At 47.7% G+C, this 15220-nt stretch overlaps 1 protein-coding gene across 1 annotated transcript in view; it reads left to right on the top strand.

The window, feature by feature from the left end:
* BLK (BLK proto-oncogene, Src family tyrosine kinase) overlaps window positions 1–12935 on the top strand; it is a 36760-nt gene extending 23825 nt beyond the window's left edge. Inside the window, exons 7-13 of the mRNA XM_027742091.2 lie at window positions 3452–3604; window positions 4234–4386; window positions 5259–5438; window positions 5968–6044; window positions 9783–9933; window positions 11764–11895; window positions 12727–12935. Of these exons, the coding sequence (XP_027597892.2) occupies window positions 3452–3604; window positions 4234–4386; window positions 5259–5438; window positions 5968–6044; window positions 9783–9933; window positions 11764–11895; window positions 12727–12935 (1055 nt within the window). The remainder of the gene's footprint in view (window positions 1–3451; window positions 3605–4233; window positions 4387–5258; window positions 5439–5967; window positions 6045–9782; window positions 9934–11763; window positions 11896–12726) is intronic.
* The last annotated feature ends 2285 nt before the right edge of the window (window positions 12936–15220 follow it).

Raw genomic sequence — 15220 nt, 5'->3', positions numbered from 1 at the left:
GCACCTTGTCTGCCAAACCCATGCAGATCACAGAATCACAGAATCATGGAATGGGTTGGGTTGGAAGGGATCTTTAAAAATCATCTAGTCCAACCCTCCTGCAGCAAGCAGGGTCATCTTCCACTAGACCAGGTTGCTCCAAACCCTGTCCAACGTGGCCTGGAACACTTCTAGGGATGGGGCAGCCACAGATTCTCTGGGCAGCCTTTTCCAGGGTCTCACCACCCTTGATGTACCAGAGCATCTGAAGTGGTACCAAACACCCATGTTTGGGTGAATCAGCCCATGTGTGATGTGAAGTTGAAACTCACCCTTTACATTTTTTGCTGCTCCTTTCCATACAAAGCTGTGAACAGAAAGGACCTGAGCACCCTTGCAGGATGGTTTGGGGATCCCAGACTTGGAACAGGAGGGTCTAACACCCAGAGCTTCCCAGGGCAAGGTACAGTTGTGCTCATGGGACTCTGAGCAACCTGGTCTAGAGGAAGGTGTCCCTGCCCATGGCAGGGGTTGGAACGAGATGAGCTCTAAGGTCCCTTCCAACCCAAACCATTCCGTGATTCTGGGAAGAGCAAATTAAATCTTTCCAGCCTTAGTGCTTCGCTTTGCTCAGCAGCTCCAAGGGAACAGTAACCAGTCAAGGAGAGTGACAGGGAAGCTCTGCCACACTCACTCCAGCAAACTGAATTGTGACTTGGGGTGAAATACAGCATTGACTCTAATGACAGGGTAAGGATTAACACTGGTAGCAGGAAGCTGAGAGATCGACCCTGTCAGTGTTTGAAAGATGCAGGAGAGTTTAAAGGGTCGATGAGGTCTGGAAAGGAGGTCCTGCAGAACAGAAAGTATTTTGGGTGCAGCCACAGTAGTAAAAAGATTAGGTCTCCTCATCTCTGCTGACTCCTGGCCCCCAGGCACCCACTGGCAGATATGTTAGTCATTAATTCCCGGACTTCCTTCTGCAGGATTGTCTGTCCTCAGTGCAGCTGCGCTCACACCACGTTTGGCTCCTTCCCTGAGCAGTCCTTGTGCTGTAAAAATCCCACACAAACCCTAAGCCATGTCCAAGGCATGCAAAGCACCGTCTTGGACTTGTGCCATATTAGCCCAGCTCTGAAGAGCTGCAGCCTGGCCTGCACAGTATTCCAAAGTCTTTGAAATTAAAACAACATCATCATCATCCTCAACAGCAGAAATAACAGTTAATAATAGTAATAATAGTTGTAGAAATAATAATAACAATGATAATAATCATAATAGTAGTAGTAATAGTAATGATATATGTGTTGTCATTGTTTCATTCTTCATAGAATCATAGAATCATTTAGATTGGGAAGGACCTCAAAAATCATCAAATCCAACCTTTGTCCTTAATGTTTATTATCTATTACGTTTATTATTTATTATTTTGGAACTTAGAGTCACATGGATACCACAGAGAAGCCAAAGGAGATCTGGGCCCAAGTACTAAGGAATGTGAATGTGGCTCTCAAACTCCAGCAGGACTTGTGCTGGTCTGCATTGCAGACACAATTCCCAGCAACACCTCCCTGCACCCACCAGGGACCAAAAATCACTCCTTGGGAAAATATCCTGAGCTGTGCAGTGAAGTATGGTGACTAAGACATGTCCTGCAAAAATGAGCCATTCCTTTGCCCTTCCCTGGAGGTTTTATTGCCCCATTGAAGACATTTCAGGGCTGTTCCTCAGTTGTTCAGCTGCAGCACTGATAGAACCTAAAGGGCTTCTCAGTCTGTCTTCTGCCTGATGAAGAAGAATCTTCTGCTCTTCTGAATCTTTCCACATGGTGAAGAAAATATTCAGAATTACCTTCCAATTTGTGCTTCTCTTGCTCTGCATTTAAACCAGCAGGTTTTTCCTGGAGCTTTATGTCGCCAGATCTTTTAGTCAGGTCTCTGCAGGAAGGGAGTCCCCTCAAAATGATTCCTGGCAATTGGAAAAATTTTAGGCTGTCCCAAACTCTGCTCATAAACCTTTATAATCACTGCAACAGAGCAAATGTCCACAGAGCAGGTTTTCTTTTGCTGCTTTTTATAAATGCAGACGGTTTCCAGGCGCAGTGCAGGGAACTGCTGGTGCTGGGATGGGGAAACAGCAGCCAGTGAAGGTTTTATGTTAGTAAACTTTCCCCTCCCGTGCAGGATTAGAGTTTCAGAGTCACTGTGGACAGCCCTGCTTCTGCTTAGGATCCTGCATGACAGATCCTTACTTTTAAATATATATAGCCTTGCCTTTGCAGACATTAAAACAGGCAGTCTGTCAACCCGGGGTGACGTATTAGACTTGTAACAACTTGCAGCAACTTACTCCGGAAATCTGATCCAGACTCAGGGAAAAACCCACTGCTCAGGCTGTATCCAATCACACTGGCACGAGCTGGAAGTGCTGCTCAGTAGCAACATCTAGTGACGCGTTTGTGCACTAAAAACCGACCCCATGGCTTAGATTCTCATGTAGAGAGGGTTGGAGGGGTGGACTGATGAGCAGCTCCCTTGAGGTTAAAAGGCACATGATTCCAGATGGGAATCTCTGGATGTGGTTTAGCCACAGTCACAAGTTCTTGGCTGAACAAGATAATTCCACTGAACCTCCTTTCTGTACCTCCCAGCTGAGCTTGGCACACAGTTTATAAGGGATAACAGGGACACAGGGACCTTGGATAAGGCTGAGAAGGGACACATATTTCTTGGCCTTATTTCTCCCACCAAAATTCTGGTTGTGCTGGTGGGGTGGTTCAGCCCCTTGTCAGTCCTGCGTTTCTACAGACTGGTGAGACTGCAGTTACCTATTTCATGCAGATGAAAATGGCTTTATATGGCTTTAAACTGAAAGAGGGCAGGGTGAGATGGGATACTGGGAAAGAATTTTTGGCTGTGAGGGTGGTGAGACCCTGGCACAGGTTGCCCAGAGAAGCTGTGGCTGCCCCATCCCTGGAAGTGTTCAAGGCCAGGTTGGATGGGGCTTGGAGCAACCTGGGTTAGTGGAAGGTATCCCTGCCCCTGGCAGGGGCTTGGAATGAGATGGTCTTTAAGGTCCCTTCCAACCCAACACATTCTGCGATTTCATGATTCTGTGAGGTGCTGGGGTTAACAGAGCTCAGATGGGAGATACAGAACTGTGGAAAGACCATTATGAGCTAGGGAGCATCTGATTGCTCTGTCTGGAGATGTGTTATTGATTCCAACAGTGCTTCCATGGGGTTGCTGGCCATGGCATAGGCAGGTCTTACTAAACAAAGCCTTGACAGAACCAGACAAGCTCTGATGAACCTTTATCCTCTCCACTTGCCTTGGAGACAGGGAAGTCTTTGCAGCCCTGACAAGGCATCAGCAAGGGCTGGGAGAGGTGTCTGCAGCTGAGGAAAGAGGAGGGAGCTGGTCCCTGATGAAGGTGCTGATTGCCCTCACAATTCCTTTTGCTCATTCTCCAGGTGCCTATTCCCTGTCTGTGAGAGACAGCAACTCTGCCCAGGGGGACATCATCAAACACTACCGGATCCGCTCCTTGGATGATGGGGGGGGATATTACATCTCCCCCAGGATGACATTTTCCAGCCTCCCAGAGCTCATCCAGCATTACTGCCGTAAGTTGTCTGCCTTCCCTGATGGCTTTGTGTCCCAGAAGAAACTGGGGACAGAGGGTGGAGGAGAGTCTGTCGAGACATCACTTCTGCTCCACCCACTGTCATGGACCAGGTGTGCTCCTACAAGCAGAGCTTGGACACCCATGTCCTGGTTTTCATTCTGAGAAACTGCAAGGGTGAGCTCTGCCCATAGTCCTAAAATCAGGGAGTGTCTCCCATAAGGAAAGGAAAGACATGAATGCTGTTGGGAAATGCAGGAGGGATGCTTGGGAAGCAGGGTTTGGCCTAACTGGGCAGGACAATTTGCTCCTCTGTGGCTCCCTTTGAGCTTTTTCCTTTCATTGGATCCGTTTTGGGTGCCTTGATCCCTGTGGCTGAAACATTTCATGGAATCATCAAATTATTAAGGTTGGAAAAACCCTCTAAGATCACGTCCAACCATTAGTCTAACCCATGTTCCCAAGTGCCACAACTTTTAAATCTTTCAGGAACAGTGATTCCACCACTGCCCTGTGTGGCTGTGGAGATTTTCCTATGGGCTCATTATTCCTGGCATGTGTAAATGGAGGAGGAGGAGGAGTTTAGGTCTGCCATCCCATTGAACTGTTCTGTGCTTCATCCTCACACAGAGAGAGGGGATGGCCTGTGCCAGCGCCTCACAGCTCCCTGCATATCCCTGGTTCCCCAGAGACCCTGGGCACAGGATGAGTGGGAGATCCCACGGGAGTCTCTGAAGCTTGTGAAGAAGCTTGGTAGTGGGCAGTTTGGAGAAGTGTGGATGGGTGAGTATAATTCCTCCAATTTCAGGGAAGAAATATATAAAGAGAGGAGATGGAAAATCCTCTTTCCCTAAGGCTATTCTGGGAGTGGGAATTCTTAAGTATGGACACTTATTTATGGGGACACACAGAGTAGGAGATGCCATATTCCTGGGAAGGACTGGACAGCTTGTGTTTGCACAGATTAGTGGCTGAGCAAGGATTTCACAAGCTGGAGACGTGATGGGTGTTGAAGTGACTGCATACTCATCTCCTGAGAAATGCTCTTATTCTTCCTATAAACCCTGGGCACGGTTGTAGGTTACACACAGCAGAGTAGATGGGTGATATTTTCCCACTTTTTCTGCTTCCCTGTTCCACTTTTTAACCCAGATCTGAATCCCTGATGCCTTCCTGCCCACTGCTAATCAGTGGGAGAGGAAGTGGAGTGAGCTCAGCTTCCTTTGCTGTCCTCTCTGTGGTTACTGGTTGCCTTGGCAATTGAGATTTGCGGACAGGACCAGGGTGAGTTCATGTCCTGAGTGTAGAGTCCTGGCTTTTTTCATGGCATTTAGATCATTTGAGAACCCAGCTGGTGGGAGGCCCCAGGGGTTTCACCCAGAAAGAGTCTTGCAGGGCTGGGAGGACTGTGTGAGGATGGACTCATTCCATGGGCAGGGATGATCCCTGCTGCAGCTGCATGGATTGACAGTTGTGTCTCCCTTCTCCTCTCACAGCTGCTGGCACTGGGATTTACCAAGTGTTTCTTTATGAGAGATCCAAGCTGTTGCTGTGGTTTTCTGCTCCTTGATCCATGAGCTTTTCTCCTTATTGCCTAGCCTGATAGAGCCCACAGAGAACCCAAAATTCCTCAAAGCATTGTTCTCTTTCTGCAGGCTATTACAAGAGCAACATCAAGGTGGCTGTGAAGACCATGAAGGAGGGCAGCATGGATCCTGATGCCTTCTTGGCAGAGGCAAACTTGATGAAGAAGCTGCAGCACAACAAGCTGGTCCGGTTATATGCAGTGGTCACCAAGCAGCCCATCTACATCGTGACAGAGTACATGGCCAATGGTAAAAACCCTCACTGAGGTTTGTGGAGGAGGGTTTTGTACCAAACCTGTAAGCAGAAGGACTAAGAAACCCAAAAGTTTGTTTCTACTACACAAAGGGACTTTTTGGGTGATGAAAAAAAGCTGCTTCACGTCACGGTGATGCTCTATTTGAAAAGCATTTGAAGTTCTCATCTCCACTGTTCCTACTGCAAGTTTGTGTCAGATTTTTACTCCCCTCGTGGTGAAATTGTCTTTTCTTTTTCCCCTCTTGTCTATAAGGATTTGAGTGATGAATGCCCAGCAGTTTGCAACAGGTCTGTGCAAAATAGAGGAGAAATGGAGCTGAGTTTGGGGACTTTTCTAATGGGCAGATGCTCCAGCAGGCACCCATTCTGGTTCCTCAGACTTTCTCTGGGATGCAGGCAGATGTGTTGCCTATATTCTGAGAAGGACCAGGGAAAACAAATGTTAAGATTTATTAATTAGATTTATTATTCATGATTCATTAGATTTATAGAAGAGTTTCAGCAGCGTCTCCTCTTTTGCAGGGTGTTTGCTGGATTACTTGAAGACGGAAGAAGGAAGCCAGCTGAGTCTCCCCAAACTCATCGACATAGCTGCTCAGGTTAGTGAGCAGCCACTGGGAAACGGGCTCAAGGTTTGTTATGGCCTCAGTGAAATTCTTCCAAGTCTGAAGTCTGTCAGAGTGTGGATTTCATGGAGGAAAACAGCTCCTCCTGGTGTGTCCTCTTAGGATTTCTCTCCAGCCCTCTCGTATCGATGTGCATGTGAGCTCAGCAAAGCTCAGCTGTCCTCAGGACAGCCCCGGGGAGCTTTGTGCAGTGCTAGAGATCTAGAGTTTGGGGGATTTTAGGAGAGTTGGGTTTGTTTTGGTCTGTTTTTATTTGTTTTGCTTTCTGGCTTGCTGAGCAGGGAACAAGTTTGTTTTTCTTTTAACAAAAAGGAGAGAAAGCACAACAAACAGATTTTTAATGTAGACACACACTGGTTTTCAGCAGTTTTTCCCTTCTGATGATGAAGCATAAAGGATGTTCTGACCCTCAAATCTGGGAATGTTGTTCCTTATAAGAACAAACCTTTACCTTCGTAGGGTAAAACATCCCCAGGCTGTAAATCTTAATATTTGCAGCTGCACAGTAACATTTTAGTCCAGAAGTGACTCTAAACACAAATAGGTCAAAGTAGGGAAACCATATGAAGGATGAGAATGGTAAAATCACTCCACTTTGATCCTAGCCAGAAGCTGACAGAGTTTGGCTCGCCCAGAGCAAAGTTAGGCTAATTAGGAAGTATTGGGAAAAAAACATGAAGCATCAGGGTGAGTACAACTGAATAAAGGACTGGGATTTACCCATAAAATCATGAAACTCTGTGGGTCAGAGTGAGCCTGAGGAAACAATGTGTAAAGGCTGGTTGATTGCTTCCAGCCATTATACAGAGTTGTTATTTTTTTTAATTAATTAAAAACTGGAGGATCTTAATATTTGAGCAAATGTTTTATGACAGCAAAAATTTAAATACTCTTAAGCAGTACCACTTTCTATCATTTTTGCTTTGCACCATTCAAAGTGGTGGAGAGGAACACGTTTCTGTTCCTTCCTTCTTCACTACTAATAAATCTTCCATATCTGCAGCTTTATCATTGTTGATTGGGGGAGGTTATGGGGCCAACTACACCCTCCCTTAAATTAATTAAGAAATTAATTTCTTAATTTCTCTTAATTTCTCCCCTCCTTCTCTCTTTACCTCCTCACGTCCCTCCCTACTTTTTTCATTCTTTCATTCCCTTTCTTGAAATTTGCACCCTGAGGTGTGTTTTAAGTTCCTGATGATAAGGAAAATGACCCAAATTCATATTACAGAGCCCTTGGGATTAGTGGGAGTATTCCCTAGAAATTGGTTTGATGCTTTTCTATGCCAGAAGAAAGTGCAGTGGGGCCAGAACAGTCTGTACAGAGGTGACCCAGAGCAGTGTTATAGAATCACAGAATCACAGAATGGTTTGGGTTGGAAGGGAGCTGAAAGCTCATCTCATTCCAATCCCCTGCCATGGACAGGGCCACCTCCCACTATGCCAGGTTGCTCCAAGCCCCATCCAACCTGTTCTTGGACACTTCCAGGGATGGGACATCCACTCTCTCTCTGGGCAAACTGCACCACACACCAGGACCAGGAGAATTGAACACAGACCAAACCCCCCCACCCCAAAGATGTAATAACCCACAGAAGTAACCCCCAGCATGGGGGTAGGAAGGATTTTGCCCATCCCTGAGGAATGGGCATCAATTGGAAGGACAGCTTTCCTCCTTCCCCCTCCCACCCCAGCACCACCTCCCCAGGGCATGGATTCAAACATTCACAGGGTATCTTCAGGAGGAGGAGGAGGAAAAGGCAGTGTTCTGAGCTATTGTGCAATGTGTTTATCTGTGGTGCTGGACTGGCATCACAGCCCAAAAGGCACCAAACCCTCTCAGGCGCAATATTTGACCCAGTGACGTCCGTCAGAGCTAACATTAGAAATCTCGGAGCTGAGGAACTTGATCCTGTGGTCAGTCTTGAGGGTAAAAGCTTGAAAACATTCTGGGCTGGAGCAGGCCTATCACCAGGTACTATCTCATTAACATCAGGACAGGAAATTACATCAATTCTTCCATTTTCCACTGCAGCAAACAGCACTCACGCTGGAGGGGTGTTGACACAGGTTAGAAATGCAGCATTGGAAAGTACATGTGAGTATCCTGTTTGAAACCACATGTAAGCTGAGATGATGATGTGAATCTGAATGGAGTGGAAAATTGCTCTGCCCTCACCCACAGGCACATCAAAGCTCTAATATATGCTAACCATTGCTAGCAGGGACTGCATGAATCCAACTCCCCAGTAAATGCCCAACCCAAAACTCAAACTTGCAATCTCTTTTTTTATCAATCTCTCTTTTCAAGCTCCCAGCACTCATCAATCAAAGATTGCTGCTGTCATTTATAGAGGCTCATCACACACCAGGCACCTCGACTGGATATTAGGAAGAAATTCTTCCCCGTGAGGGTGGGGAGGCCCTGGCACAGAGAAGCTGTGGCTGCCTCATCCCTGGAAGCGTCTAAGGCCAGCAACCTGGGCACTTCTGGCAACCTGGAGCAACCTGGGTTAGTAGAAGGTGTCCCTCTGCCTGCATCAGAGAGGTTGGAACTAGATGACCTTTAAGGTCCCTTCCAATCCAAACCACCTTGTGATTCTATGATTCCTTGATGACCACCCTGCTACAAGGAGATAAATATTGCAAGATGGTCTTGGGAGCAAGAACCTCCCAAAGTATAATTTGGAGATGGTTGAAGAGGGTAGCACATGCCCAGGAAAAGGATTTTTCTAGACATATACTCTCTATTCAGGTCATATTTCTATGGATATCTGTGTCTTCTGATCTTACACATCCTGTAGGTATCAGAGGGGAAAACTGTGCTGTAGGGAGCTGGGAGTGTTCACCTGGAGAAGGCTCCAAGGAGACTTCAAAGCCCCCTCCAGTGTCTAAAGGGGCTCCAGGAGAGCTGGAGAGGGACTTTGGACAAGGGTCTGGAGAGACAGGACAAGAGGTAATGGCTTCCCACTGAGAGAGGACAGGGTTAGATGGGATATTGGGAAGGAATTGTTGGCTGTGAGGGTGGTGAGGCCCTGGCACAGGTTACCCAGAGAAGTTGTGGCTGCCCCATCCCTGGAAGTGTTCAAGGCCAAGTTGAACAGGACTTGGAGCAACCTGGGGTAGTGGAAGGTATCCCTGCCCAAGGCAGGGGTTTGTAAGTAGATGATCTTTAAAAGTCCCTTCCAAGCCAAACTAATCTCTGATTCTATTATTAGGCTTTTTCTTTTCTTAATTCACATATTTATTCTGGAGTGTTTATGATTAAAATCCCCACCAGAGAGGAGAGACTTGTGGCAGAAACTGGGAATCCAGTGATGTGGTTTCAGCTTCACTTCAGCTTTCTGCCTCTTGCTGCAGACAAGACACAGCTCACGGCTGTAACTCCGGAGCAAAACAGAGAGCAGTGCTTTTGTTCTGCTTGACTTGTCTGCTCAAAGCTTTCAGGCCCTGTCTGTGCTGGCAAAGCTGAATGTACGTGAGAATGTACAGCTGGAACGTACAAAGCACATGTACATGGGAAATATCTATTCATTAATGTATCTGTCTGTCTGTTGATCCACCTGCCCGTCCATCCATCCATGGAGCACTTATTCATGTCCATGCACGTGGAAGCACATGAGCAACCCTGTGCTTTGTAAAGGTGGGTAAAAGGCAGCCAAGAGTTTCGTGGGGAGGTGATGATGAAGGTGGACTCTTCCTCCTCTCCAGGTGGCAGAGGGGATGGCCTACATCGAGCGCATGAACTTCATCCACCGCGACCTGAGAGCCGCCAACATCCTCGTCTCAGAGACCCTCTGCTGCAAAATCGCTGATTTCGGGCTGGCCAGGATCATTGAGAACGAATACCTGGCACAGGAAGGTGGGTGTTGTTCCCAGAATTGCCCCACCAGCACATTGCCCTTATCTCCCACCCCTGTGCCATGCAGACATTCCAAGATCCTGGGCTGGGATCAGGCACTGGGCACTGATGGTGTGAGACCTGAGCCCACATTGCTGCTGCTGTCAGCACCCAGGCAGGGCACAGAGAAAGAAAGAGTCAAAAATTGGCTCCTCGGCAAGGCAGTGGCACTTGGGGAGAATAAAGAACAAATGAGGCTTGCAGAGGGAAATGGGAAGAAATCTTTTGGCACTGTTTGGAGGAATCCTGCAGAATCTCAGGTTGGCTTCCTGGAGAAACGTGACCTCTGATGATGAAATCAGCTGTGTCCACATGCTCAGATGGAGTCAAGTCCAAAGGGAAGGAAATAGGAGGAGAACTTTGTCATTGGCCTGCAGAGGGGAGCTGGAGCCATGAAACTGGACCCAGCAGCAGTTTCCAGGTGTCCCAGGCAAAGCAAGCCCAGACCAGATCAGGTCCCTTCTATAAGAGAGAGACAGCTTAGAAAAGACAGAATTATGGAATTATTAACTTTTCCAGTTAAGGCTGGAAAAGACCTCTAAGATCAATGAGCTCTGAGGTCAGATATGAGATTAAATTATTCATATTGCAAAGAGATCAGGGAAACAAGCAGAAGGGATTGAAATAAAGCAATTAAGTCTGGCATAAGTGGGACTTGCTGGAAGATTCCTCCTCTAGAGTTGGGATGAAGTGAAAATTCCCCAGAAAATATTCTGGGGAAAGAAAATTGAATAGATTTTTTTTTGTGTGAGATAGGAAACTTTTCTTTCAATTTCCTGTCCCAAAACACTTAATGATAACAATTATGCCCATTTCAACATGCAAAACTATTTCAAAGTAGTAAAAGCTCCCAAATATAATTTGCAAAATGTCATGAAAGGGAACTGTGACTTTGCTGCAATTTTTTAAGGCAGTTTTTATCCTTAAGAGAAGCTTTGATGAAATCAGTATAATTATGTTAATAACCAAAGGAGGTACTTTTCCAGTGGAAAACAGCTTCTATTAGCATTTTCCCAGCTAATATTACTCTGAAATAAGAGCTGCCCCTCTGTCTGCTTTGAGCAATTTTCACTTCATAGATTGCATTTCTGAACCTCATCAGTCAGAGCGTGACGTACAGCAGCCAAAGCACTTCTTTCACACCCTGCAGTTGGATTTTCAGTCCTGAAAGGATGTATATAAATAAAAATGTGGTTTCCTCTACAGTCTAACAACATCAGTTCCCACTTATCAAGCTGGTTTGAGCTGGGTTTTTTTGGTTTTTTTTTTGATCTTAGCTAAACTGAAACAGCAATCTTATGGTCATTGCTGTCCACAGTGGGCTATGCTGCTTTAAGAACTGGAGAGTTTGTATTTGCTGTATCATTTATGCACTTTTGATAAAAACAGCTCCCTTGCAGTGAGTGATCTCATAAAATCGTAGGATACCAGGTTGGAAAGGAACCTCACAGATCATCTGATCCAACTTTTCTTGGCAAAAGCCAAAGAAAATCTGTACAGAATAAAATCCTACAGCTGTTGTCCTCTAGTAAGGCTGACAGAGACATTGTCTGTGAGTACCCCATCCAGCTCTGGGATCTCCAACATCAGAAGAACATGGAGCTGTTGGAGCAGGTCCAGAGGAGGCCATGCCGATGATCCAAGGGCTGGAGCCCCTCTCCTATGAAGAATCACAGAATCATAACCAACAGAAACCAGAGATCAGTTCTGGGGAGCTGATTGCTGTGCCTGTGGCACATGAGGGAGATGCTCAAACTCCAGGTGCTATTTTCCTTTGTTTCCTCCGGACAGGTGCGAAATTCCCAATCAAATGGACGGCACCAGAGGCCATTAACTATGGAGTTTTCACCATCAAATCTGACGTGTGGTCCTTTGGGATCCTCCTGACAGAGATCATAACCTATGGCAGGATCCCTTATCCAGGTACCGTGCACAGGGAATACAGGATGTGTCCATGGACTTCCAAGCATCTGGTGATGCTTTAGGCTTGGAGGCACTTATTGAAATGTGCCCAGACACACACAAGTGTCTCTTAGAATCACAGAACTGTTTAAATTGGAAAAGAACTCTAAACTGAGCCTAACCATTAACCCAGTACTGCCCAGCCCAACACTAACCCATGTCCCCAAATGCCACATCCTCGCATCTTTTAAATCCCTCCAGGGATGGTGATTCAGCCACTTCCCTGGGCAGCCTGTACCAGTGCTGGACAACACTTTCAGGGAAGAAATTCTTCCAATATCCAATTTAAACCTCAGCTGGTGCAACTTGAGACTCTTTTATCTTGTCCTGTTGCTTATTACATGAGAGAAAAGACCGAACTCCACTTGCCTCCACCTTCCTGTCAGGGAGTTGTAGAGAACAAGAAGGTCCCCCTCGAGCCTCCTTTTCTCCAGGCCGAGCCCCCCCAGCTCCCTCAGCTACTCCTGGTACTCCAGCCCCTTCCCCAGCAATATTGCCCTTCTCTGGACATGCTCCAGCCCCTCAATGTCTTCCTTATGATGAGAAGCTCTTCGTGCTGGGTTTCCTTTTCTGAGCGTCCCACAAGCCTCGGTTATACCTGTGCTAAGCTAAACTTACAGAGGGGAGTCAGGGAGGGGACAGAGGGATGGAGGAAGGATCACAACCCTGAAGAAGGGATTGTTCTGCAGCCTCTTGTGCCCCTCCAGCTCTGCCTGGCTGGGAGCTGCTGGGAGCACGGACCTTCACCCCCAGGACGCTGAATAACTCCTGCTGGGCTGTGTTTCCCTCCAGGGATGACCAACCCCGAGGTGATCCGCAACCTGGAGCGTGGCTACCGCATGCCCTGCCCGGAGCTGTGCCCCGCGGAGCTCTACAGCGTCATCCTGAAGTGCTGGCGCAGCAAACCCGAGGAGCGCCCGACCTTCGAGTACCTGCAGTCGGTGCTCGAGGACTTCTACACGGCCACGGAGAAGCAGTACGAGCCAGAGCCTCAGCAGTGAAGCCACCACTCACCAGCACCTGGCAACGGGGCTGGAGGGAAGACATCACCCTGTGGTACTTTCCTTTTCTCCTGTGTGCCGCCCACGATGCGCTGGGAGACAGGGAATGAGGAGGGACACGATGGTGCCGGCTCTGTGGTTGTCACAGAGACTAAAGAGGAGGCTGAGAGATGTCACAACTCCTTCCTCATCCGCCCTGGAGGTCTGTACCCACTTTGCAGATATCTCCTCTGCCAGGAAGGACAGCTGATTTCTTCGTGGCCCACTTGGATACAGAAAAGCCCCTCAGCCCTGCAGCTGCAGCCCTGGGAAGAAGGGACCATGGCCGGGGTGGGGGTGGGGGTGGGAGGTGCAGAATCTCCCCCCCATTTCTGATTCCACTGCTGGCAATACTACAACCCCCTCCGTGCCACGGGCAGGGGTGGGAGCGTGTCCTGTCTGCACCTCCTTGGGCCACACCAGGCTTCCGAGCTCTGGAGAAATCTCTCCAGGTGATGCCCCCACTCTTTCCCAAGTCATTAATAAAAACGTGGATACCACCATTTCACATTTCTTCATGCGGACATCAAGGTGAGAGTGAGCACCTGTGCTTCCCGCGCCCGCCTCCATCCCATGGAGAAGGGAGAGGCTGCAGGGCTTCCCTGGAAGCACGGGGTGGTGCTGGGGTGGTAGCCGGGGTGTGAAGGGAAGGATTCCCGCTGTGCAGCCCACCGGAGGCAGGAGAGACGTTCGTAATGTGGCCACGAGATGTCCCTCCTTCCCAGCAAATCCGACCGGCTCCTGGGAATCAAAAATATACATAATAAAAAAACCTCAGAAATAAACCCCCTCCTTCTTGTCTGAGCCTTCACTGCACAAGCTCCTGGTGCAGCATCACGTCAGCCCCCAGTCCCTCTCTGTACCCAGCACCAGGAGGGTTCAAATGCCATTTCTCTGCTTTCTGGTGCACCTCTGACCCACAGCTCCAGAGGGAATTACCACAACAGGCTGCAGGGTGGTCTCCAGTCAGTTTTACCGGGCTAGGGAGTGGAGAATGAAGAAATAAGGCACAGATAGCACATGGAAGGGGTGTGAAGACCACAGGAGTGAGCACCAAGTTGGGACACAGGTGGACTCTCCTTCAGGTTACAATGTTGAGAAATATCTCCCCAGGTTGTTTCATCTGCTGTTTTCCACCCCATGAAGCAGATTTTGAGTCCAGCTGCAGAGGATGCGTTTCACAGTGTAACAGGGATGCAACGAAAAAGAAACAGCAGAGATGAAATGAGAAATCTCCATGGAGACCTTATAAACATCAAAGGGCACTTATAAGAAAGGTAGGGACAGACTTTTTGGCAGGACCTGTAGAATAGGACAAGGTGTGATGGTTTTAAGCTAAAAGAGGGTGGATTTAGGACAGTTAAAAGGATGAAATTTTTTACAATGAGTCTGGTAAAACACTGGCACAGGTTGCCCAGAGAAGCTGTAGCTGCCCCGTTCCTGAAGGTGTTCAAGGCCAGATTGGGCGGGGCTTGGAGCAACCTGGGATAGTGGAAGGTGTCCCTGCCCATGGCAGGGGGTTGGAACTGGATGATCTTTAAGGTCCCTTCCAAATCAAACCATTCCATGATTCTATGACCCATCTGCCAGCAAAAAATACCAGACCATCCCCAACACAGGACACAGAATTACTTGTTCATACCACTGCTGCAAAAGAACCCGGGAGGAAAAGGAGTAGGAAAATTACCCACAAATTGTAAGGACAGCTGGGCAGCAAATATCAGTCCAAGGCCTTGATCTTCAGCACCATAATGTCCCCATCTGTCACCTGTAATGAGACAAAATTCCTCTCCCTGATGCCAACATCACTTCCCAAGTGTATTCCCATGGGATAAGGTGCTTGTGTTGGCATGAACAACATTTTGCCTGGCTTTAAATGCTATTTATTTCTCCCCTTTGCAGACCCACAGAAAAGAAGACTCCTAGACTCAGAAGAAGGGAACTAAGTGAGATGATAATTCAGCCTCAGAAATCCTAGATCTAGCAGAGAAACCCTAGTGTGTCCAGGATTTTTCCATAGGGCTGGTACCTAGGGGTCTGTGAGAGACCTGCATCCCTCTAGGACTAAACTAGAGCTGGATGGGAAACACTGGGCTGTGGAAAAGATCTCCATCTTCACAACCTGCACCCCATGAACAAAGTGCTAGTGAGTCCTAAAACTAATTTAATCAGGCTTGGTCCAGTTCCTTCATGGTGCCCAAGAGACAAATTACATGTGCTATAATTATACAAAACCCATTTTAAAC

The sequence above is a fragment of the Pipra filicauda genome, unplaced genomic scaffold (genome assembly GCF_003945595.2).
Source record: "Pipra filicauda isolate LSUMZ 115617 unplaced genomic scaffold, ASM394559v2 scaffold24_size8852520_pilon, whole genome shotgun sequence".
Classification (NCBI taxonomy): domain Eukaryota; kingdom Metazoa; phylum Chordata; class Aves; order Passeriformes; family Pipridae; genus Pipra; species Pipra filicauda.
This window is presented reverse-complemented; position numbering and strand designations above follow the sequence as displayed.